General features: G+C 44.3%; 3 protein-coding genes across 4 annotated transcripts; 2 read left to right on the plus strand and 1 right to left on the minus strand.

The window, feature by feature from the left end:
• Positions 1-1,587: 1,587 nt before the first annotated feature.
• lmtk3 (lemur tyrosine kinase 3) lies at positions 1,588-7,356 on the plus strand (the record flags this gene model as incomplete). The annotated part of the gene is made up of 8 exons (XM_083678631.1): positions 1,588-2,175; positions 2,581-3,528; positions 4,102-5,064; positions 5,169-5,332; positions 5,624-5,763; positions 5,903-6,240; positions 6,365-6,449; positions 7,223-7,356. The coding sequence occupies 8 exons, from the start codon at positions 1,588-1,590 to the stop codon at positions 7,354-7,356; spliced, it is 3,360 nt and encodes a 1,119-aa protein (XP_083534757.1).
• A 1,850-nt stretch (positions 7,357-9,206) lies between these two features.
• On the plus strand, positions 9,207-13,688 carry prpf31 (PRP31 pre-mRNA processing factor 31 homolog (yeast)). The gene is made up of 14 exons (XM_083679298.1): positions 9,207-9,314; positions 9,801-10,016; positions 10,147-10,210; positions 10,532-10,615; positions 10,775-10,872; positions 10,997-11,103; positions 11,185-11,354; positions 11,525-11,682; positions 11,795-11,884; positions 12,023-12,150; positions 12,350-12,422; positions 12,573-12,701; positions 12,889-12,987; positions 13,234-13,688. Exons 2-14 carry the CDS (start codon positions 9,801-9,803, stop codon positions 13,351-13,353), a joined length of 1,536 nt encoding a protein of 511 aa, XP_083535424.1. The 5' UTR covers positions 9,207-9,314; the 3' UTR covers positions 13,354-13,688.
• A 1,105-nt stretch (positions 13,689-14,793) lies between these two features.
• On the minus strand, positions 14,794-23,094 carry cnot3a (CCR4-NOT transcription complex, subunit 3a). 2 transcript variants are annotated; one of them, XM_083679284.1, is made up of 19 exons: positions 22,959-23,094; positions 22,311-22,364; positions 22,030-22,097; positions 21,851-21,925; positions 21,624-21,713; positions 21,277-21,405; positions 20,952-21,047; positions 20,466-20,679; positions 20,193-20,323; positions 20,042-20,098; positions 18,864-19,794; positions 18,602-18,755; positions 18,346-18,487; positions 17,457-17,570; positions 16,779-16,878; positions 16,483-16,681; positions 16,195-16,327; positions 15,967-16,092; positions 14,794-15,580 (listed from the first exon to the last, which is right to left on the minus strand). In XM_083679284.1, the coding sequence occupies exons 2-19, from the start codon at positions 22,333-22,335 to the stop codon at positions 15,482-15,484; spliced, it is 2,883 nt and encodes a 960-aa protein (XP_083535410.1). In that variant the 5' UTR covers positions 22,336-22,364; positions 22,959-23,094; the 3' UTR covers positions 14,794-15,481. The 2 variants fall into 2 exon arrangements, with proteins under 2 accessions (XP_083535410.1, XP_083535409.1); XM_083679283.1 differs by having other exon boundaries at positions 20,466-20,685.
• Between the last annotated feature and the right edge of the window lie 100 nt (positions 23,095-23,194).

Below are 23,194 nucleotides of genomic sequence, written 5' to 3' on the forward strand. Positions count from 1 at the left end.
CGCCTCGCCACCATCCTGCCTGCCATCTGGAGGGAGGATGCGGAGCTGCAGGCGGATCATGTGGCCACCGCCAAGAAATCCCCCATGCACCTGTTTCTGACCGAGATCTCCAGTGTTACAGAGTCTAACGAGGCACAGTCAGAAGAGGGAAAGACCTCATGGGAGGGAGAGAGGGAGAAGGAGGAGAAGAGAGATGGAGAGAGGTCAGGGAACTTCCTCCAGCCCTCAAGAGGGATGCGTCGGTCCCAGTCGCTGGTCACAGAGCTGGGGTCTGCAGGACAGTCGTGGGGGTCAGAAAGACACAACACAGTGATGGGAGCTGATGAGGAGCATTCTGTCAGGAAAGGCTCTTTCCAGAAGGATCTTTTCCTCACAGAGATCAACACAGGAAGGATGGATACAGATGGAGATCCAGAGAGAGACCCTGTGAAATACCTCCACCCACCAGGCTCAAGGTCGCGTCCTTACACTTGCGCCCCCGGCCTGCCATCTTATGCTGAGGCTGAGGAGGCCTACTCCAGAGGCATGAGGAGATCCAGGTCCCTTCTCTCTGAAATCACCATCAGAAGGGAGGATGAGTCAGAGTTTCAGGAGTCACAGAAGGAAGAGATGACCAGAGAAGAATTTCTGAAGGAGATACAATCAGCTGAGACATTTCTGACAGAGATTATATCAAGACAAAATGCAGCTGCCTCCAACAAGCAGGGCGAAGATTTTTCTCAATCCCCCACTCCAATGTCACCCGAATATGAGTCCATATGCATAGATCCTGACTCCTCCCAGACTATCAGATTTCAATCTGAGAGTTCAATACGAGTGTCTAACAAAGGCAAAGATGACACACCAACAGAGGCCATTTACGCTCAAGTTACCAAGCGGGCAAAAAAGAGCGAGATCAAGGTGACCATACGGCCTGAAATCCCAGTCCTGCAAATAGGATCAAATAAACAGGCAGTTAAACAGGAGGAGCAATGTCCTACGGATTCCCACTCAGACTCCCAGTCCCAACCTGATGACTTTGTCTTTTCAGAGATAATGCCCAAAAATGGCCTACTACTCAACCAAACATCCCCCTGTTCTAAAGCAGAGGACTTTTCAGACTGCCCTGCCTTACCAGTTAGGGAAGAAGAACGAGCTAGAGATAGGGTAGAGCTATCAAGACAGGCTCAAGTTCAGTCTTTGTCACAGGACAGTGTAACTGAAGATGTAGAAGAATCTGAGAGTGTGCCGCGTGATAATAAATCACACATTTCTGCAGATGAGACAGAGAGCAAGAGTCAAGTAACTGTGGTTAAAAGGAATTGTGAGCTAATGAAAGGTGAAGCTGAGGCCAGCGGTACAGCGGCAGAGGATCACCTACCGGAGGAGGTTGATGACATTTCACATGAATCAGAAACAGAGAAATCAGAAACAGACAGAGCATGTGAAATTGAATCTAAATATTACAAGGAAGGTTATTCAGAGAGTTCAAAAGGCTGTAGCAGTCAAAACGAGGCAGACTTCAGAGAGAGAAAAGAGGCACATGATACGAATGTAAAGAGCTGTTTAGAGAACTCACAGAAAGACAATAAATGTCACAGATCTGAGATGGTAGCCATTAGCTCCAGTGATTCTGTGTTGCCTCTAGAGGCTGCAGCCACTCCAACAACCCCAGACTGGGACCCATCCTCTGACATCTCTCTCTCTGCCATCACCCCCACAGACTCAGTCCTCTCACCATTGACCTCCAGCTCAGCAGACTGTCTCACGCCTAGCGACCCGTGGGTGGGGGGAGGAGGGGGCGGTGGAGGATGGAGGGCTCTGGGGACTGAAACCCCCCACCGAGACTCTGCTTACTTCTCTGACAGCGACTTGGAGGTGGAGGGACTCAGCAGGAGGGGCAGTGATGGACTGATTGTTTCCCGACCCAGCAGCGGACGCGGAGGAGAGAGGGGGATGTTGATGGGAATCGAGGAAAAGATAGAGATGGAAGAAGAGGGTGAAACAGGAGATAAGAGTCCCTTGAAGAAGAGTCAGAGGGTTTTGAAAAACGAAGGGAAAATCAACATAGGGAGGGAGAATGAAACTATTCGGATCTCTGATGAAAAGAAGGTTCTGTATCAAAATGCTCATGAGAAGGATATGGCTCACATTGATGATGATGGACTGAAACATGTTCAGGAGAACAATCTCAGTGTGAGAGAAGAAGTACAAGTGGCAGGGCTAGAATCTGAACAGAGAGAAGATTCTGGAATATTCCAGAATGAGAGTAGAGAGTCCAACGGAAAAGGGCTACTATCTGATGATCCACAGACAAAAGGTAGTGTTGAGTTTATTGCAAAGCTCTTCTCTAATTTGGATAATGAGCCCCTGAAAGGGTTCTCATACAATGAGGGAACTGAGGTAGATAATGATTACAGAGATGGTGTGATTTCACATGTACAGTCAAATGATTTCAGTTTTCAGGATTCTACAGTCAAAGACTTGACCTTACTTTCTCATAACATCGCTGATGCAGATAGTTTGAAATCATTACCAGGCATTCAGACAAAGAATTGCATATCAAGCCTTGAGGATGAACAATCCCCTGGTATTGAACAGAAAGTCAATGATCACCCTCCATTGAGCGCACACCATGATGTAAACGACAGTACGAAACCAGTGACACCATCACACAGTGACCATGATAACAGAGAATCCAGATTATCAAGGTTCTATGGTATTCAAACCAGTGAGGCAAAACTGAGTGATGACATCCCAGCAATACTTGAGCCAAACAATGGAGAGTCGATCAATGGTGGAGAGAGTGGTTTGTCTCGTTCTTTCTGGGCTGAGGGGGAAGTTGAAGTGTCTGAGAAAGAAGAAGGGCAAGGATTGGAGATCCAACGCACAGATGCCAATGAACTTGGCCTGAGAAACCTGTGTTACTCAGAGGAGACTGAGGATGAGAGGGCAAAGGCCAAGTCAGAGACAGAGAAACAGTTAGCCGCTGGAGAGCTGTGTACCGCCTTGAATGAGAAGTCACCACAGAGAGGGGCGATGAGGGAAAGCCAGAGTGGGTCTCTGAGTAGGGAGAGCTCTGCTGATAACACTGACCGGGAGTCGTCTAAGGACCTTGAGCTCAAGACTAAAGAGCTGTGGAATACTCTGGAGGAGGATGAGGGGAGAGTGGGAGGAGTGGTGAGGGGCGAGTTTGACTGCCACCGGTTCCACCAAGAAGACTTGCACCTATGGCCAGCCGAGAACGATCAGTGGGCCTCTTCGGAGAACAGGAACCCAGAAGTCGAACTGGGGTCAGAATTCTTTTCAGGGTTTGGGATGGAGGCCTGGGAGGAGAGGGAGCGTCTGGTAGTGGGGCGTGAGTTCTGGGAAGCTGAGGAGAATGATGAATTGGCAGGGAGTGAAACTCATCCAACCATCCTCCAAAGCTGTAAGGAGGTGTCCAATGAAGAGTTGCAGTCATGGACAGGTTATGTGGAAATTGAGGGAGAGTTACCCCAGAAACAGTCTATGTCCAACAGGGATTCTGGAAGCATAGAAATCCAACAGGTAACCCAGGCATTGGAGGTACAGCAGGTGGAAAATATTGAAAATCCAGATGAAGTTGATGATCAATTGGAAGCTGAGGTAGAAAATATAGAAAATATAGAAATCCCAGAACAAGAAGAGACATTTGGTCAAGGGAGGGAGCGTTCTACCTCATTTACAGAAACAGGCAGAGACACTCAGGATCAAATGATGTCTTTACAGAATGACGTAATTGAGACTGAGGAGAATCAGAACTTCAACAGATTTTCTCAGAATCAGCTCAGTGAGGTCCAAATCGAAAGAGGGTCAGCAGACGAAAATATTGTTGAACAAGAGCAGGGCTTGGAATTAGAGAACCGTCTCACTCACACAATAGAGAATATAGCCATTTGCATCACTGAAGCACCCCAGTTAGACTTGTCAGGCCTGGAAGATATCGAGCAAAGCATACACATTGAAGAAGCTGAATTAACTCACCCGCTTGTGGAGCAGGAGAGAGAGGAGAAGACAGACATTGTAATTGTGAGAGAGAATTTAAGGGACATATCTCTTCTATCTGACCCTTTGTATTGTTCCAATGATAATGGCTTGCAGATGCAGGAGGAGTTAGCCTCTTTTATAGATCAGTCTGATCCACAACTAGACAACTTCAGTTCTGTAGGCTTCCCCAGTCCCCCTCCCAGTATAGACCTTGAAGTACAAGATGATAAGTTGGAGAGTTTGGACGACTCTTTTCCTAGTCCACCACCTTCTGTCGTAGGACTAGAGGAGGAGATCAGTCAAATGAACTTGGAGGATTTGAGCCCAGATTACATTGCTTATGCTGAAAGGGACCACCAGATGCCCCCCACCCTCACAGATGCGCCAGAACCACCCCCTCCAGAGTTACCACCCACCACAACTCAAAGCAGAGGGATCTCAGCCAATCTTGACCTCTCACCTGTGCGACCAATGCTTCCATCTTTTCCAGAGGACAGTCAAAACCAGACCCATCTTGCATCCAATACAGTGGGCAAGGACGTCAAAAATAACCTGGACCAGAAAACGTCCACAATCCTCCCGTCCTTCCCCCAGCGTTCACTTAACTCCATCCCAGAGCTATTGATCTCTGAGTGGAAGGATTTGGACGAGGAGGCCCTGGAGGATTTTGAGAAACTGGAGCAGCTGTGCTGCATATCCGGGGATGAGGAGGACACTCTGGGTGATCTCTTTCTAGGGAACCTGGAACTGCTGGAGTCTTTTAAGAAGTCACCGGACCAGAAACCCAGGAGTGCTGGAGAGACAGATAAAGATGGTGAAGAGACCCATGGAACCTCAACTCCTGAGGGCAAGAGGAGAGTGGAACTAAAGGAGGAAGTAGATGGAATCTCTGAGAACTCAGATAAGCTGGCCAGGTCGGCTCCATCAGTGGTCCTGGGTTCTGGGACCAAACCTTCCCCTGAAGAGGAGAGGTGTGAACTGCAGGGCCCATCATCCCCTTCACCGTGCCATTCTTCGGATTCCAAGGATCAGAGGTCACTTTCAAAAATGCCCACTAAAAATGGCCTAATGATGCAGGTAAACATAAAAGCGTAACGTCTTATTTTCTCAGTATTCATTATTTGAAACCCATTTTGTTTCAATTGTATGCAGTTGTCTTAATCCCTGTACCTTTTCCACAGGTGTGTGAGGAGAGGCTGCAGTTCTCACTCAGTGAGAATGTTAAATCAAATGTACTCTGGGGAGCAACAGTGAGTGAAACTGTCACTATCCGGCCCTGGGGAGACCAGACCACAGATGACAGCGGGGGGGACCAACTCAGTGTGAAAGACAAAGACACTGAAAGGTTTGTTCTCTTTCATTAGAGACCCATCAACTGCTTTGGTGAATAATTTAGAGATTTTCAAATTTTCTAAATGAAAACGTAAAAGTTATTTTCTAGCCTATCCATCAGTTTGTGGCATCTCAGCAGTACAGTGCACATGTATTTTTTTTAATGATTAAGATCTTTGGTATCATCCCACCAAGGACTTTCATAAGGGCCTTAGAATGTCAATTGTATTATTAATGACAGACATTGACGGGTAAGAAAGAGTCACAGTTAACATGTTTTGATGAACTACTCTCTGGTCCATAGCAAAGAGGAGCAGGAACCAGCCCTAGGTCCAGGTCCAGGACCCCAGTGTGAGTCGGTTGGGAATACCAGTGAACCACTTACTGTGATCGAGCAGCCTGAAACTACACCCCCTCAGCCTGTGGCAAATCAAGCAATGAAGGGTACCCCTAAAGTATTTTGTGTGTCTGAAAATTATCCTTTAACTGTCAATACATTATATATTATAATGTTTGGTGTGATTAAAGTGGGTAAGCTTGAGGCTTTGCACCTAAACCTATCTTCCTATTTTTTCTTTCACAGCCAAACTGGCTCGCCTCTCCCTCTCCCTCCCTCCTCTCGCTCTTGCTCTCCCTCTCTCCCCAAGTCCCAAAAGGGGATTTGGGGAGGGGGGGTTAAATCGAGACAGGAGTGGGAGAAGGAGGGGCATGTCAACAGGAAGTGACCCTGACGAGGATGAGGAGGAAGAGCATGAAGATGAAAGCTCCAGGAGAGTGATTGTTGTCACTGAAACAGATGTTGACAAAAGGGTGGGGCTGAGGAGTCTGCTTAAGTCGCCACGGGAACCAATGGACAAAGAGAAAGATAGAGGAAGAAATGTGTCTTTTTTTGATGATGTCACTGTCTATCTCTTTGATCAGGTATTTGTTTTGTTTTGTCCCGTACAGTATATTTCAAACTTGAACTTGTGAATACTTGTATGTGCTATATGTAAAGCCACCGGATCTTCAATCCCTGACTCTTCTTCTCAACTTTGTGGGACAGGAAACTCCAACCAATGAGCTGGGTAGCTCCGCCCCCACCAGCCCAGCTCCAGCCCCTGGCAAAAGCACTAAATTTGATTTACATGGTACGTATGTCTATATTCAAGGGGAGGGTGCGGGGGAATTTTAGTCTATAGATGCACCTATCTCATGCTGAGTGAAAGGGTTCTGTTTTTGTTTGTCTACATTTACTGAAGGCTAATAGAAACTCTGTTGACATCACAAGCCGACAGCTCCTATTAAATAGCGTGACTTTATCCCCACCCACTGAAACTGAGAGCCCTCATTTCCCCCCATACCTTCTCAAGATATGTGGCCAGAATTAATCTCCTGTAATTATTCCCCACACACTGTGACATGTAGAATTGAGTGGGGACATAAATCTTGTGCTCAACAATGCAAGCCTAAGATATGTTTTCCACCTAGTTTTAATTTGGTCTCCAATTGCCGGCCACTCTCAGTCTCTCACAGTGATCGCTTCATTTCACAGAATAATGAGAGTTTTGGCTCAGAATCCCCTCTGGGTTTTTTATATACATGAGCACATCAACACCAAAATTAGATGCTTTCATGATCTCTCTCAGCCTGCAGAGTTGAACAGTTCAAAGCTCTTTAAGGAGGAAGTGTTCCTTGTAAAGAGTTTATTTTTAACTTGGAAATGTCTATAAAGCAGTGATTCAGCTCTTTATTCACTAATAGATATAGATGAATTTTTAGCATTTCCTTTTTGGCTGCATTGCCATGAGTAACTTCATCAATTCATAGCTGCCTGCAATGCAAGTGTTCATGCACTGTGCTAAGACAGTGCCTGGTTGTGTTTGTAAATCAAACTTACATCAAACTCCTGTCTTTCCATCAGGAGCGAACAGCAAAGGCAAAGACTCCAAAAGAAAAGAGGACTTGTCAATCAAACCAAGGTCGCCCATGGGGGCCAACTCGGTGACATCATCGCGCTTCACTGTCAGTCCTGCCGACGACCCCCACTTGGTGTGACGTGGTGTTCCGGGAATACTCAGCGGTTGGTCTTGAACCCTGAGACCAGAACCCTCTGAGAGTGGCCAGTGAATTACACCCCAAACCACCAACCATTCTCAGAGGCTATTTTTGTATCGATCGGGCAACGGAAAGAAAAGACTCCCGTTCTAGAAGCTGGACACATTCCAGGTTTTACCAGCTACAGGATCTTATATGTGGAAGACCTTAAATCCAGGTGGTTGATAACTCCTCCCTTTGCCACTGTACATAGAGGTTGGTTTATAGACATTGGCTGGACGTGGCCAGTGGCAAAGGTAGCTTGTCCTAGGCGAAGAGGAGCCTGGAGCTTTGTAAAATCTGAAACAGATTTGACGGCTATGCAATGGGAGTCTTATTGTGTACCAGCTTAACATCTTTTTCTGCTTCTTTCTGTTGTACTTTTCCCCATCTGTAGGGGGAAGGCACTTTCTTTAGTTATCTATCTGTCTATGTGAAAGCTTGGATTGAAATCTTCACTTTGTAAAAATGGTTTTCATTGCAGTCAGTCAGACAGTCAGTCATTCAGTCATTCTTCTAGGCAGCAGTTGGGGACAGAAAACAAGCTTAACTCCTGTATTTGAGAGTACTTATTCAGCATTTGTACAAAGATAGTGATACAAGTGTATACAATATCATTTTAGAGCTGTTTAATTTAGATGTATTCTTAGACTGCACGAAAAAATGAAAACAAGCTATGTTTCTGTATACTTTTTATTCAAGCTTTACTATTATTTATTGATTCATGGATTTATTTATTCAAAATGGATTTCCATACTATGTAAATATTGTTTATTTATTTTGGTGCAATTCATTTTATCTCTCAGAATTGTTTGGGACAAAATGCATTTAGGTAATACTTTCTTGATTTATCAGTCCCTCATAACAAATAAAGCTATTAAGATATTTTCCCAAACCTCTTAATTACTAAAAAGTATTTTGTATAATTTAATGTCTTTATATCAACCATCATGTACTTAACTATGTCCTCTAATGTAACTATAATATGTTTCATTATTTTCTAATGTTACTGAATTTATAGTTGTCTTGTCATTCTTTTACTTTGTTTGAGGACAATTAATGTAGCTTAGCATGAAAAAATTGAAGCCTTTCATCAGTAAATAACTCCATCAGTTGATGTATCTGTTATTTTATTTTTTACTAATAACAATCCATCATGCAGTCAAGGTCCAACTAGTCCATTTGTTTAGTCTGTTTCAATGTCGGTTTAAAACCTGTATTGTTTAAAGAATGGGTTTCATGGAATAATGTATAAAACCGGGGAAATAAAAATAACATAAAAACTGTGATACATTTATTGAACTGTTTGATGAGAATAAATTGTACTGTATTATATTCACAAGGTAAGAGTATTGATTTTTATGAGAAAGGAGACTGGGCTACAAATAGAATGCTTTTCTTACCTGAATCTAAGGATGAAAGGACAGTGTTATCTAACAATGGATGGTTCAAGTGATGGGGCTAACAAACAAAAAAATAATCCCATTTCTCCATCCCCTTCACTGATTATTATTCCATTATGAAACAACATGGATGAGACAAGATGATCAAAGCCCCCACGTCCAATAGAGAATCTACGCAACGAAATAAATGGCTATCCACTGAATATGAAAAGCATTCCACATATAAATACTGACAGACACTGGAAATGTTTGGGCCCTGATGAAAACAGAGGGGTCGCTTTGCTTGGCTTATCTAATGCGGCTTATCCCAAACACAGCAATTCCCAGAAACCTTTGCTCAACATCCCTACAAGACTTCTGACATTCCGTTGGTTAATTTATCATGACGCATTTATTGTGCGTCGTGTATCGTCGTAGTAGTTACAACCAAACAATTGCAAGTAAAAGGAGACGACACTTTGCAGTTTCTTCGCTTTTTGGCTTTTCTTTGGACGGCAGGAGTTTCAAACTTGCGAGGTAAGTTCTTTGGATGAGCGTATGGTCCCAAATATAACACACACACACATATATATAGAGAACTAACGTTGACCTATTTAGCTAGCTCAGCTAGCTTACATTAGCTGTGCTAACCATGCCAGGTCCAAGCAAGTTAGTGAAATAATGGCTAATTCTAGCTAATTTTAATCTCGTGCGAGCTGTTGGTGGAAATAATGGCATATCTCGGTGTCATGGCGTTCTAATGAATGTATGTTCGCTTATATGGGTTTTAACAAACCCATAAATTAACTTAGGCCAGATAGTGTGGTTTAGCTGGGAACTTTCACGTTTTCTTGTTTCTAATCCTCAGAAAATGTTTAAACAGTAGGACTACGATGTCCAAATATTATTCAAAGATGAATTATGACATGCACTATCCCCTCTACTCCCTTCCACTAAAGCTCTACATTGACTCTCACTCATCCTTTCCTCGACTGTTTCATTGCCTTTGTGTTGTTTCTACAGATGTCTCTGGCGGACGAGCTCCTGGCAGATCTAGAGGAGGCTGGTGATGAAGGGGAGGAAGGACTATACCCAGGGGGTGAGGAGGGGGAGAGTGATGGGGAGGCTGGGGAGGGACAGGCGGAGGGAGGGTTGGAGGACATCCCAGAGGAAATGGAAGTGGACTACAGCAGCGCTGAGAGTGTGGCGTCCATTGCTAAGCTCCGCAACAGCAAACAGGTGAGGAGGCTGTTTTATGTTTGTCTGTCTTACCCTGTGGCTCGCATGTTAATTATCTGATAGAAGATAAAGCATTGAACAGCTGATACTTTTCAAAATGTTTAATAACCCTCGATTTACATGTCCACAGTTTTCAGAGATCATGGACAAAATTGGATATTATGTCGAGAAACAGAGCAAGAACTCTGAAGAAGGTGAGTGTTGACCCGTCTTCATTCTTCCTGTAACAAACATATATCTGTCCCCTCCTAGAGGACACAGCAGCACTGTTTAGCCGTAAGAAGTCCTGTTCTGGAGGGATGGAAAGATAAGACACATTACTGTCATGAAAATTGTGAATGCTGCTGTAGAGAAATCCCTGCATTGGACATCCATGTTACATTCACACACTAGAATTAAGTCATTAAGTTGCGTCTGCCATTCCCCTTCCATAGAAACCATATATAATAGAATAGGACAGATTCATATTGTATTCATATGGTGTTGACTGACTGCTCTCTCCCCTCCCTCATTAGTCTCTGGTCCAGTGGAATCAGACCCAGAATACAAACTGATCGTAGCAGCCAACAACCTCACAGTAGAGATCGAGAACGAACTGAGTGAGTTTTCAAACGTGTGATACACAGGCGTGCAGGCCCAACATGAATACATATTCACCATATACACCAATCTACTAAGCATGTACAATCAAGCCTACAAGTCCATACCAGTATAATAAACATATTTTACAACTCTTACTTTGTTTCTCTTTCCATCAGACATAATTCACAAGTTTGTTCGTGACAAGTACTCCAAGAGGTTCCCTGAGCTCGAGTCCCTGGTGCCAAATGCTCTTGATTACGTCCGGACAGTCAAGGTGCGACTGTTTACTTGTGTAATATGTTGTAATATACGAAAAAACAATATTGTCAATATTAATTTTTCTCTGTAACTCTGTTGGATCGCTGTTGGATAAATCCAGTGTCTGTCTGTCTCCTCAGGAATTGGGTAATAACCTGGACAAGTGCAAGAACAATGAGAATCTACAGCAGATCCTGACCAATGCCACCATCATGGTTGTCAGTGTCACCGCCTCTACCACACAGGGGTGAGAGGTCAACCAATGGGACCTTGACAGCATGTATTGTTTTCAGTGATGGTAAAGTGATAACATGATTTATGTTTTTAGGACACTGTTGGGTGATGATGAACTGAAGCGATTGGAAGAGGCCTGTGACATGTCTCTCGAGCTGAACCAATCAAAACACAGGATTTATGAATACGTGGAGTCCAGGATGTCATTCATCGCTCCTAATCTGTCCGTCATTGTTGGAGCCTCGACTGCTGCTAAGATCATGGGTGAGTGAGGAGCTGAGAGATGGCCAGGAATACTGACTACACAATTTAAAGTCTTATCTACTGAACTTTCAGAGAAATTTAGGATTTGGGTAATCTGTTAAATTCTTTCTCCCCCTCCTCCTTTTTCTTTCCCTTATTCTTTACCCACCCTCCTCCCTCTCTCCTGGTAGGTATTGCTGGAGGCCTGACTAACCTGTCTAAGATGCCAGCCTGTAACTTGATGCTGCTGGGGGCCCAGAGGAGGAACCTGTCAGGGTTCAGCAGCACCTCCCTGCTCCCCCACACAGGCTACATCTACCACTGTGACTTTGTCCAGACACTACCCCCGGTCTGTACACATCTGGGGCAACTTTGTGCTCTGATGTCTTTCTCATTTATGTAGCTTTTTATGTTAACATTGTAGCAAGTGGCTAACAGATATATATCCCATTGTTGTGTAGGACCTGAGAAGGAAGGCGGCCAGACTGGTGTCAGCAAAGTGCACACTGGCTTCCCGAGTAGACAGCTTCCATGAGAGCTCAGACGGCAAGGTAAGAGTGGGAGGGGTTGTGGAGGGAGGGAGGTATTAATAATGTACTAAAAGGCTTTGCGGTTTGGCTGTGTAAGAGAAATTGGCTGGCTAATTCATTGATAATTTTACTGATGAACTCCTGTGTTCGTCTCTGCAGGTGGGCTACGATCTGAGGGAGGAGATAGAGAAGAAGTTTGATAAGTGGCAGGAGCCTCCACCAGTGAAGACGGTCAAACCTCTGCCAGCCCCTCTGGACGGACAGAGGAAGAAGAGAGGAGGAAGGAGGTACTGAACCTGGCTGGCATACCTATTCTATACACAGAACATGTATCAGCATCTTTCTGAACATTCAGCCCTACTGAATGTAGCCTCAGAGGGTAGCAGTGTATACTCTCTGAAGATATAATAGAGAGGTTGCAGCAGTATTAGTGGTGTCATCTCCTCCTCTTCACTGATTTAAACTGTCTCTTCGATCTCTCTACAGATATCGTAAGATGAAGGAGCGCCTGGGACTGACGGAGATCAGGAAACACGCCAACAGAATGACCTTTGCAGACGTCAGCACTGTTTCTTTGTATTTCAAGATTTATCAGGGCACAATTTATTCACACTTGACTTTATTAACAAAACAAGAGGGCGAACCAGAAACTGCAATAACAGCATCATGTATGTAATGTTGTTTAAACCCCTTCGTCTCTGTCTGTCAGATTGAGGATGATGCGTACCAGGAGGATCTGGGCTTCAGCTTGGGCCAGCTGGGGAAGAGTGGCAGTGGGCGTGTCAGACAGGCCCAGGTCAACGAGGCCACCAAGGCCAGGATATCCAAGTCCCTACAGGTAAACTAACACTGTTAGAGGTTTACCCTTAACCTAGGATCAAAGCGCCTTGCTTTCACTTTCTCACAGGTTGATGTTATGGGTGATTTTAAAATCCTGTATAATTTACAGGTAGCATTTTTCATTTTCTATATCTACAACTGCACTAATAAACAATGTAATTCTGTCTTTGTCTGTGCCCTAACAGAGAACTCTGCAGAAGCAGAGTATGACGTATGGAGGAAAGTCCACAGTCAGAGATCGCTCGTCAGGAATCAGCTCCAGCGTAGCCTTCACTCCTCTACAGGTACAACCTGCTCTGGAAATTAACCCTTTCAATCTACTTTTGTTATTCATCAAGTCACAAATTCTAACAATATTTTCTTGAAGAACACTAATTACTCTAAGAAGTTGCATTGCATGTCACATGATTGTTTAGTAGTTGAAACATGTTAATCTAAAAAAGGTCTGTATGGATTTACGGGTGGAACATTCGGGTGGAATATAAAATTCTTCTAACACTCTTTTCCTGTCTTTCTTCTGTCCTTCTCAGGGGCTAGAGATAGTGAACCCAGGGGCTGCAGAGAAGAAGGTGGCTGAGGCCAACCAGAAATACTTCTCCAATATGGCAGAGTTTGTCAAAGTCAAGAAAGAAGGAGAGGAGAAGATGTGAGGACTTCACAATATAATATCAACACATACATTATTTACACACACAAGACATGGAAGAGACTGACACACACACACAATAATTGGTAAAAGCAAATACCCCTCTCAGAGCTGCACAGAAAGGGGTGCGCACACACACAGGCTAGTGAAAAAGGCCCCAAGACCCCATTTACCAGGAGATCAAACATGACATCAGTGGACAGCGATACAATATATTTTTTACATTGTATATTTGTGTTTATAAGCATGTTGTGCTTTTTTTCTTTCTTTTATTACCACATTTATCTTTGTCCCATTTTAATAAAATGAAACAAAAGGCAGAGTTCCTTTCTCTCTGTTTATCAATGTGTCGCTGAACTGATTAAGTATCTTTTATTGCGCTAGAAGTCTTCTCAGTAATTTTTGTATGGATCGATATAAAGAGCAATTTTTTGTATAAAAAATAATACGGATCACACTTAAGACACATGTAGAATGAATGTAATTTCTGAAAAGTATTTTATTGAAAGTTTACAATCCTCTGTTATAATCCCACATTATGACATCTCCCATGCAGAACCATGACAACTTCATGAGAAAACAACCTGTAAATATTTATTTTATTTAAAGAAATTCACATTTCAGCGATTATTTGTCCATCCTTCCCTTTCTCAAAAGCCCAAAAATAGAATTTATAAAAGGCAAATCTCTCATAACGTTGTTCTCCTTTCCTTTCCAATAACCTCTCTCCCCTTCTAAAAAAAAAACTCCTGTCATAAACATGTTCCCAGGGGCAACAAATCTATACAAAATAACTGGAAAATGCACATGATTAAATGTTTCTTAAATCATACACAGGTTATTGACCAGGTTAAATTCACCACCACGTTTTTCAGAGCTGGTTTAGTTTTTTAAGAATGATTGACTAGTTGATACATGCTTCATATTCCATATGTAAACAACGTGTATCAGTAAACAGATGTTTTTTCATTACTGTATGCAGTTTTTTCACTTGAAATTTACAGGTGGTAAATTTAACTTGGTAGTGAAATTTGGGAATGAAGTTTTGAATCGAAGAATCAGGAAAGCAATGGAGCCTTAAACTTCAACCAAATGAGGGTCTTTATAAAGAGAGCAATTGAGCAGTGCTTCAAAGAACACAACTGATGCAGTTTCACAGATTCAGAGAATGAAACTGGCTAGACACTGAACATAATGGACACCGACTTCTCTGAAGAGTCCTATTTCTACTGTCCACATCCTTTTACAGGTAGGCAACAGCTTTGAGGGCAATTGTAGCTGCTTCATGGTATATAAATCAACACTATCAGGCAGACTAATTTCTCAATAACCTCTCAGCTTTATTAACTGCTGTCACAAACATAATGAATGCCCCAATAATACGTTTTCTCTTACAGTTTTAACTTTAAAATATTTTATTTATAAAGAGAGAGGGAGGCAGAGACCAGTTCAATTGCATAGCAATTTAATCCATGTCCAATAAGGACTCTCTTTCCCTGTCACAGGGAGAGGCCCTGTGGTCATTCTTAATCAGTGTTTTATTGACAAAGACATTATCAATAAAACAATTGATAATTGCTCACTATATCTAATAGTGACCATATTCAACAGGCATCATAGGGTCTTAAAGGGGGCAGTTCCTAGACACCATGCCAAATGTCCACTGTACTTTCCCATTCTAAACCACACATTACAGGGTATTTTACAACCAAATCCATTGTTTGTTTTTGTTTTGTGAAAGGCTTCCAGACTCCAGTTGGGTGGGTGGTACAGATTCTTGTCGAAACGGAAAAATAAAACAAAAAACATAACATGAGGAACATGCATGGGGTAGCTTTTCCTAATGCCACACACTGAGTGCGCACACAGACAGGCACAAACGCAAATCTCAGAATGACACCCTATTGCCCATGTAGTGCACTACTTTTCAACAGTGGCTCTGGTCAAAAGTAGTGCACTACACAGGGATTAGTGTGTCATTTGAGCTGCAGCCTATACAGACACCAGCCTCCTATTTAGGAGAAAGGTTCTACTACACATCACAATCTCTATCCACAGTATGGAGTTCATTCTCGGAATGTCAACAGCAGCACGTTTTCCTCTCTTCCTTTCTCCATCCCTCTGTCCGCCCGTCACTGCAGGTCTCGGTCTTCTAGGTACCTGTACTCGAAGGTGAACCCCTCTTTCTTTCTCTGGCCCCATTTTTCATAGTCAAAGTAGATATAAGTGCCCTGGTGGAGGAAGAAAAATAAATTGAACCACTTGAGCGACCTCTCAAAATCTGCACATATATTTAAGCTGTACTGCATTTAGCTGGTGTCTATTGAATAGAGTAAGTTAAAGCTGAGGGGAATTCAATAATGATAATAATATATATATTTTTTTATTATTATTATTTTATTTTTTTTAAGTTTGAGGTTACAGGAATAAGTTTGCATGAAGGCAGGCATGAGGCTGGTGGAGGTAGAAATCGGAGGACAGGCTCATTGTAATGCATGGAATGGAATGAAGAATGGTATTAAATACACATGCCTCCCCTGGCATGCATATATGTATTTAACTTAAAACAACTTTGTTCGCACAATTTCCCTTTGTGAAACAAATAGTCAAATTGTACCTGTTCAAACTCATCAGTGATGGTCTTGGGTTCCTCATGCCTCTGGAACCACATCATGTACTTGGTGTGGAATCTCCATGACTGCTTCTTCAGAGCCTTTGCAGACAGGTATTGAGCTTTAGTGCCCTGAGAGGTAGGGAGAGAGGGAGTACAGGGTTAGGGAGAGGGACATTTTGAGGGGCAAGGACATTTTGAGACAGTTTGAGAGAAATACAGTGCATGTGTCACCTCTAGGTAGTAGAAGATGAAGAAGAGAGTCTCTGTTGACAGTCTCTGGTAGAACTCAATGGAGTCAGAGTGGTGGGGGGGCATTTGGTGATGGAAAGGCAGGGTGGGACACGGGTTCCTCATCAGGTACTGCCTGCAAGTGCGTGGGGGGGGGCACAGGTAACAGTGGCATAGAATTAGTAAAATCAGCCTCATCAAACAAATTTCTTAAAACACTATAAATCAGGGGGACAATGTAGCTTAAGGTTGAGAACTCATGGCATCCACAATAGGTTGATGTTCCTTTACCTGATCCTCTCAGAGTCGGAGGGGTGTGGCATGTGTGTCCATGCGGACTCCTGCATGGCTTGCTGGTACACCTGGTCTTTGGAGAGGGGCGTGGGACCCAGTGGGCACACCCCCAAGGAGGGGGGGATGCTAACCTCCGACAACGAAGGTTGGGGGGCCGCCGGAGTGCCGGGGGCTGCCGACGAACCAGAGAAGATGTCTGGAGGAGAGACAGGAGGGGTGAGAGTAAGTTAAAGTTGAGGGAAATTCAATAAATTCAGTTAAGTCAATGAAATGGACAACGTGTTTCTTCCTACCTCTGTCTGTGAGGTGCAGGTTGGGTATCTCTCCATCCAGGGCTGATCCCAGTGCCGCTCTCTCTGCCATTGCCTTCAGAGAACTCAGAGGCTCTGGGGCCTAAGAAAGGAAGAGGGGGGTGGGTGAAGAGGGAGAACAGAACAAGAGAGTGGAGAGAGAAGGATGGAGGAAAATGAAAGGATGAGAGAAAGAGTGAGGGAGAAAGTTAGGAAGAGTAGGGGGCAGAGACAGAAACAATCAGTGGGTTAATGAAGACCAATACAGTATTCAACTCAACTCCCTATGCCATGAGATGCTCCCATTAGCTTCGTACTAGGCCCCCATCCAAGCTGTTCCCCCTCAGACACAACACACTCATGCTGGAAGCTAGAACCCCCACGGCCAGCCAGTGGCTGCACTAACACTGGTATGGAGAACACTTTCATGTGCTGTGGGGAAATCCAATCCTGAATTGCGTTTGCTACCTCACACTACTTTCCTAATGTATGTCCGAGTACGGACTCCTCTTTTACTTGACACGGTTGTCTTTGGTACGTGAGAGCCTATGTTCATCTATTTTCTGACAGATTACTCTTGTGTGTGTTTTAGCTGTGTATGTGTGGGGGAAGGTGTGCACATGTGTCATATGTGTTCATGTGTAGATATTGGTGTGTGTGTGTACATATCTGGGTCTCTACCTGACACTGCTTTCTCTTTCGTGTGTTAGTGGCTGTAGCCATGGCCCCTGGCGGCTCTGCTGCCTGCGCTGTCACTCTGGTCTCCATCAGTATCTGACGGATGTCTGTGGGAAGCTGGGGATAGAGGGCAGTCTCTACAGGTTATTCTACTGTTATTACAATGTTATTACACTGGGATTTTACTGCTATGACAGGTTATCATACTCATACACAAAATAGATCGGGTAACTAAGCAGATAATCAAGAGCGATGTAGAGTTTACACATTTATCCAGTACATCCAGTGAAGAAATTGATGATCATTTCCTGTTGTGTTAATTTCTAAACTAACTATCTGTGTTGCCATGGAGTTTGCCTGTTGGGTGTACAAGTCTATCACGGGATGCAATTTGTTTGACGGCAAAGTAAGAGCCTATCATAGAGTGATAAACCAGACAGACTTGTGAGAGACACAAAGGTGTAGCCTGACTGCACAAAAAAAGTCAAAGCACAAATTATCAAAATGGCTGCCGTGGAGGTTCTAGTTTTAACCCAAAGCTAACCCAAAATGTTGTTGTAAGTCTTCACCCGGTCTCCCAACTGACCAGGACTGGACACTCCATAAGGTTAGAGAAGAAGAGGGGCAGGAGTATAAGAACCAAGCCCTAATGCCTCAGTTTCAGACACCCATCTAACACAGAGGTCTCACACCACCTGAGAGCTGCAGTGTCTGCTGGCTTCTGCTCTTTCCTTCCTATTAAGTGCCTGATTTACACCTGGGGAACCAGGTGAGCGGACTCTCTGGCCAATCAAGCAATTAACTAGCAGGGAGGTAAAGAAAACCAACCAACCCACCCCCCCCTCCAGCCCTTAACCCTAACCCTGTTTTTCACCCTCTTGTCTCCCCTCACCTTGAGGCCCTCAGAGGCCTGTGTGTAGGAGTGGGGCCCGTTGAGCAGACTCCCTCCTCCTGGGGTGCCGTCCGAAAATGAGGGAGACGGCGAGCTGGGGGGCAGGGTGATAGAACTGATCAGGCTGGGGCCGTTGTCCATCCTGTGGGAGGGGGAAAGAAAAGAGAGAGAGAGAGAGAGAGTCATGAGAATATCATCCAAGAAAATACAGATTTTTTTCTAAGATTTCAGTTTAATTTGACAACAAATCACTCACGGCTGACTGGCTGAGGAGGTCAGCGATGAGGGCTGGCTGCTTTGTGATTGGCTGGGTGTGCTAAGGGCGGACTCTGCTGTGCTCTCTGCCACTACAGCACTGTAACCTGGAGGGCGATGAGAGGGAGGGGTCAAAACCCGGGACCACGGATCAGCTGTAAAAACAAAACAAACAAAAAATGCAAATATAACTACCAACATTACAATATTTAAACATTCAGACACACAGTAATGACATGTACAGTAACACTCAGGTAACATACTTGTGCTTCCGTTCTGCTTCAGTCCACTGGGAGGTCTGGCAGGGGCTGCGTTGGACCCCACACCTCCTCCGATCGCCCCTAATACTCCATTTCCTCCCATCATCCCCACCGCCCCTCCAGGGGCTGCACTGACTGGGCTGAGGGGCACCTGTGGAGGACCAGGAGCCACATTCTGCCCAGGGACCAGACCCAGGATACCCCCAGACAGAGTGCCGTGTGCTGGGCTCGACCCCAGCAACCCCATCCCTGCCCCAGCCCCATTGGTGGTGACTCCACTGGAGCCAGAGGTGGGAATTGAGGTGATGCTGCTCTCTACCGAAACGCTTGACTGGGTGATGTTACTCAAACCCAAACCTCCCGATGCAGCTGCCTGGGCATAGGGGGCAGGCGTGGACCCAGACAGGAGACCTGTCATTGTGTTAAGAGGGGCAGACATGCCAGTCAGGCCCAGACCAGACATTTGGTTGGCACTGCTGGTCCCCGTCATGCCAATTTTGCCCAGACCCAATCCCAACCCAAGCCCCAAGCTGGAGGTAAGGGTAGGCCCAGATGAGACCTGGGGTTGGGAGATTGGAGCAGCTGAACTGGGTGTGATGGGGATAGGGAGAGAGGGCGCTGTGGAGGCTGAGAGGAGGGGGTGGCTGGGTGGGCTGGGGGTGCTGTTTGACGGGAGAGATGGTTTCATTTGAGGTGGTGGTTGTGGTTGTTGCTGCTGTTGGCTTGGTGGCTGGGGTTGCTGTGGAGGTTGATGCTGATGTTGTTGGACAGCACTGCTGAAACTTCCTATTAGGCTGTTGCCCGTAGGAACTACAGGGATGGCCCCGACAACAGTGGCCATGGAGACGAGAGAGGAGGAGGAAGAGGAGGATCCAGAAGTGGCAGAGGAGGAGAAGGACGATAATAAGGAGGGGGTGCCGTTCTTGACTGGAGACTGAAAATGACACAGCATCAGAGAGGAAGACATGTCAGTGCAACATAGTATTTAGCCAGTTAGAAGTTGAGCTATAAAAGACTGTGATGTGAAAGATGTGATGAGCAATTGTTTGTTTTAGTGAGTAGTGCTGTCCTTAGTAGTGCTGAACAAAAGCTTTCAGTCACAGTAGCTCTCCAGGACCAGGTGTGACGGGCACTACACTAGGCTTTCAACTACTAACACACGACAGTGGAAAGCCTCTCACCTGACTAACTTCACTGTCTGTCGATCGTCCCCTTTTCTTATCGTCCTCTGAATTCTCCTATAGAAGACACAGAAAACAAGGTATTTGCACATTTCCGTATTTTTTTTATCCAAAACAAAATGAATCAATCAGTGAGGGTAAGTATACTTACAGCAGTGCAAGTGGCTGGGGATGGAGGGATGGGGGAGGAGGAGGTCGTGGAGGTGGGTGTGCTGCTGGAGTGGAGGAACATCTCGTCTTCTATGCCCGTGCCCGAAGGAGATGTGGCCACCAGCGCTGCAGCTACAGGAGAGGGAGAGAACAACAGAGACAAATGTGTGAGAAAGGAGGAATTGAAGAGTACAAGACAGTATTCCACTAATACTATGGCTCTCCAGGACCGGAATTTCATCATCAAGCTCCTGGCTGTCCCTGCTCGACTCACGGATGTCTTCCAGATCCAGGTCATCATAGAGGAATTCGTTCTCCTCGAAGTCCGGGTCTTGGGACGAGTCGATGTAGTAATCCACGTCATCCTTGATTTTCTGGACGCAGTCCACCTGCACAGAGTCGTTGTCCAGCATGCGTAGGATGGTTTCCAGCATTCTGATGTGGTACCTGTGCCTCTCGATCATGCGCTTGAGTTCCTCAATGCGATCCTGCTTCTACGGGACAGCCAGGGAAATAGGCACATGTGGTTATGAAACTGTTCAGGTGACATTTGATGGAGACCTAAGAAAAGTGAGGGTGGTGACAATAAATGTCACACTTTAATCTTTCAAATATTCGGAACCTGAGTTATAAAGAACATCATATATTATATTATCCATTATTATTAACATCATATATTATATTCAGTGTAATAGTATAAGACTACACATCAGCAACAGCAATAGTACATGAATGGAGAAAAAGTCGGAAAGAGACGGACCTCCTTGTCCCCCTTCTTCTTTCTGGTTTGAACCGACAGAGACTCAACCTCACTCTCGAACTGGTCCACCTGCATATTTAGAGTGTCTATCGTATTCTGGGGGGGGGGGGGGGAGAGATGGTGTGAGAAAAACAGTATGAAAGTTGGTTTGACTGAAACAGTCCTCCGTGCATAAGTACAAAATAAGGGGTGCATCTAAATATTTCATTTCTTCCTGTCCTCTCTTCATCTACACAAGTATTTGCTTTCGCCAGTACAGTTCTGGAAAGTGAGAGGAAGCCATTTCAGGCTATTGAGAGGTCTGAGTGATTAGTTGTGCTTTTACCGTTAGCCACGTTCCCATCTCCTCCTTCTCCCTCTGAGCTGGGTCTACTTTCTGGGCGAGCCCAAGGCCTTCCTTAGAGTATGCCTTTGTTTTTGTCTCCCGCTCCACCACCTTAAACCGCTCCATTTGCTGGGGAGAAAAATGTAACATGGAAGAACAGTAGGTTTCATCATTAATCAATGTCCAGAGTGAATTACAATCATTTTACTTGTGTTTAGTTATGTCTAAACAGTCTTAGATAGCTTCATATACGTGTATCTCCTCCTTCATGATGACTAATCGAGAAGGGGTTGATTGATGAAAGACAAATGTGACCTATGAAAGGGGATAATGAGGGTGTGCATTACCGTCTCGATAAGCTTGCGGTTCTCCACTAGCTGCCTTTTGTCTTTGATCTCGTTTGAGGCCACCCATGTCTTTATCTGATCCCTCAATCGCTGGAGAGGCAGGATAAACATAAATACAACTTCAGCAGTGGTACACAGCTATGTCAGTGTGGGTAGACATGAGACAGACAGAGCAGCCTCGCAATTATTGTGCAAAGTTGAGTGTAGACAGTCTCAATTAGCCTTACCTGTAGTTTTTTAATCTCTTTTTTAAGGTCTGCCTCATATTTTTCCTTCTGGTTGGCATTGGCTGCATTGTGAAGCTGGAAAACAGAAAGACAAAGATGTGCTGCCTGTCTTTGACTGGAGGATGCTGCATTCAGTTCAATACACATGGAATGTAAGGAACAGTGTATATGGTTCTCACCTTCTGCCAAATATCTTCAAACTGTTCTACACCTTCAGCTACCTTTTTCAAACATCTGTCGATTTCGCCTGGAGGGAGAAAAGGGACAAATAGACAAATGCCAATCTGTTTTCAGGTTCTATACTTTCAACTGATAAATACCATCTGAGAATTAACAATAATAAATATAACAAACATAATACTATCCAATATAACTTTCTTAGATAATTCAATTCATGAACCTAAGCAATATTCAAGTGGAGAGAGAGGAATTTATTTATCATAGATTTTTGGTACCCTACCTTGAAGTTTTCTCTTGTCAGCCATGGCTTACTACGACAATGTCCTCATACCGTCTGTCATTGAGTGGGGGAGACAAAAGATTATTAAAAACATAGTCTAACAATGAACATACACAAACACAATGAACTTGACGGTGTCTGGTTGTTGTTTTTCAATCATCCCCCAAGGTAACTAAATGGTTACAGGTAATTTGCGACTTCAACAAAATACAACTACTTAATTAGCGAACAACCAACAGTGCTCCCTATTTATATTTGCGACACAACTATTTCCATAAAACGCAAACAGTTCCACAAATGACAGTAACGTTTAGCAATGGATAGATAGCTTGCTACAATTACTAGCTTGCTAATTCACATGCTGGCTAGCTAGCTTTCGATATCTCATTCCATTGCAATTGTTAACAAATGCATGAATATGCATGAAAATTGTAGACTTAAAATATATTTTGGATCCATCGTTGACGTTTTCATGTTGGTTGTTATTGCAAAAATGCTAACAAATGCAGCTAAGCTAGCTAGCTAACTAGCCACTGTATTCACAATGGTAGCTAGTCAGCTAGCAGCTTAGCTAGCTTGTAATTCAGGAAAATTAGGGAAACTGGGTCAACCCAACCAGCTAGATTCACATTTTTTTTCGACATTTACCTAGGGTTTGGGCTTTGCGTTTGTCTCTTTCTATTACAACCAAAACTAATCCCCTAAAGTCTTCTTTACTTCCAATTTTTGTTTTCTTTTCGTCAATCTGGCAGTACACTAAAGATGGACGGTAGCTAAATCCCACCCACCAATTTCGATTTCGCCCTAAATCTTACCTCCGAGCTACGATTCGATAGAATTCTGTACCGTAGTTCGACAACTTCCGCAAGTATAGTTTCCAGTGA

Source organism: Argentina silus (assembly GCF_951799395.1).
Source record: "Argentina silus genome assembly, chromosome: 10".
Taxonomy (NCBI): Eukaryota; Metazoa; Chordata; class Actinopteri; order Argentiniformes; family Argentinidae; genus Argentina; species Argentina silus.

Coding starts and splice junctions, on each gene's coding strand:
- cnot3a (XM_083679283.1), bottom strand. CDS start 22,335: ATGGCTGACAAGAGAAAACTTCAAG. Junction 21,048..21,276: donor AGATGGGAACGTGGCTAACG/GTAAAAGCACAA, acceptor CCCCCCCCCCAG/AATACGATAGACACTCTAAA. Junction 19,795..20,041: donor CAGACAGTGAAGTTAGTCAG/GTGAGAGGCTTT, acceptor TGTCATTTTCAG/TCTCCAGTCAAGAACGGCAC.
- prpf31 (XM_083679298.1), top strand. CDS start 9,801: ATGTCTCTGGCGGACGAGCTCCTGGCAGATCTAGAGGAGGCTGGTGAT. Junction 10,211..10,531: donor GAGCAAGAACTCTGAAGAAG/GTGAGTGTTGAC, acceptor CTCCCTCATTAG/TCTCTGGTCCAGTGGAATCA. Junction 12,702..12,888: donor GGATATCCAAGTCCCTACAG/GTAAACTAACAC, acceptor GTGCCCTAACAG/AGAACTCTGCAGAAGCAGAG.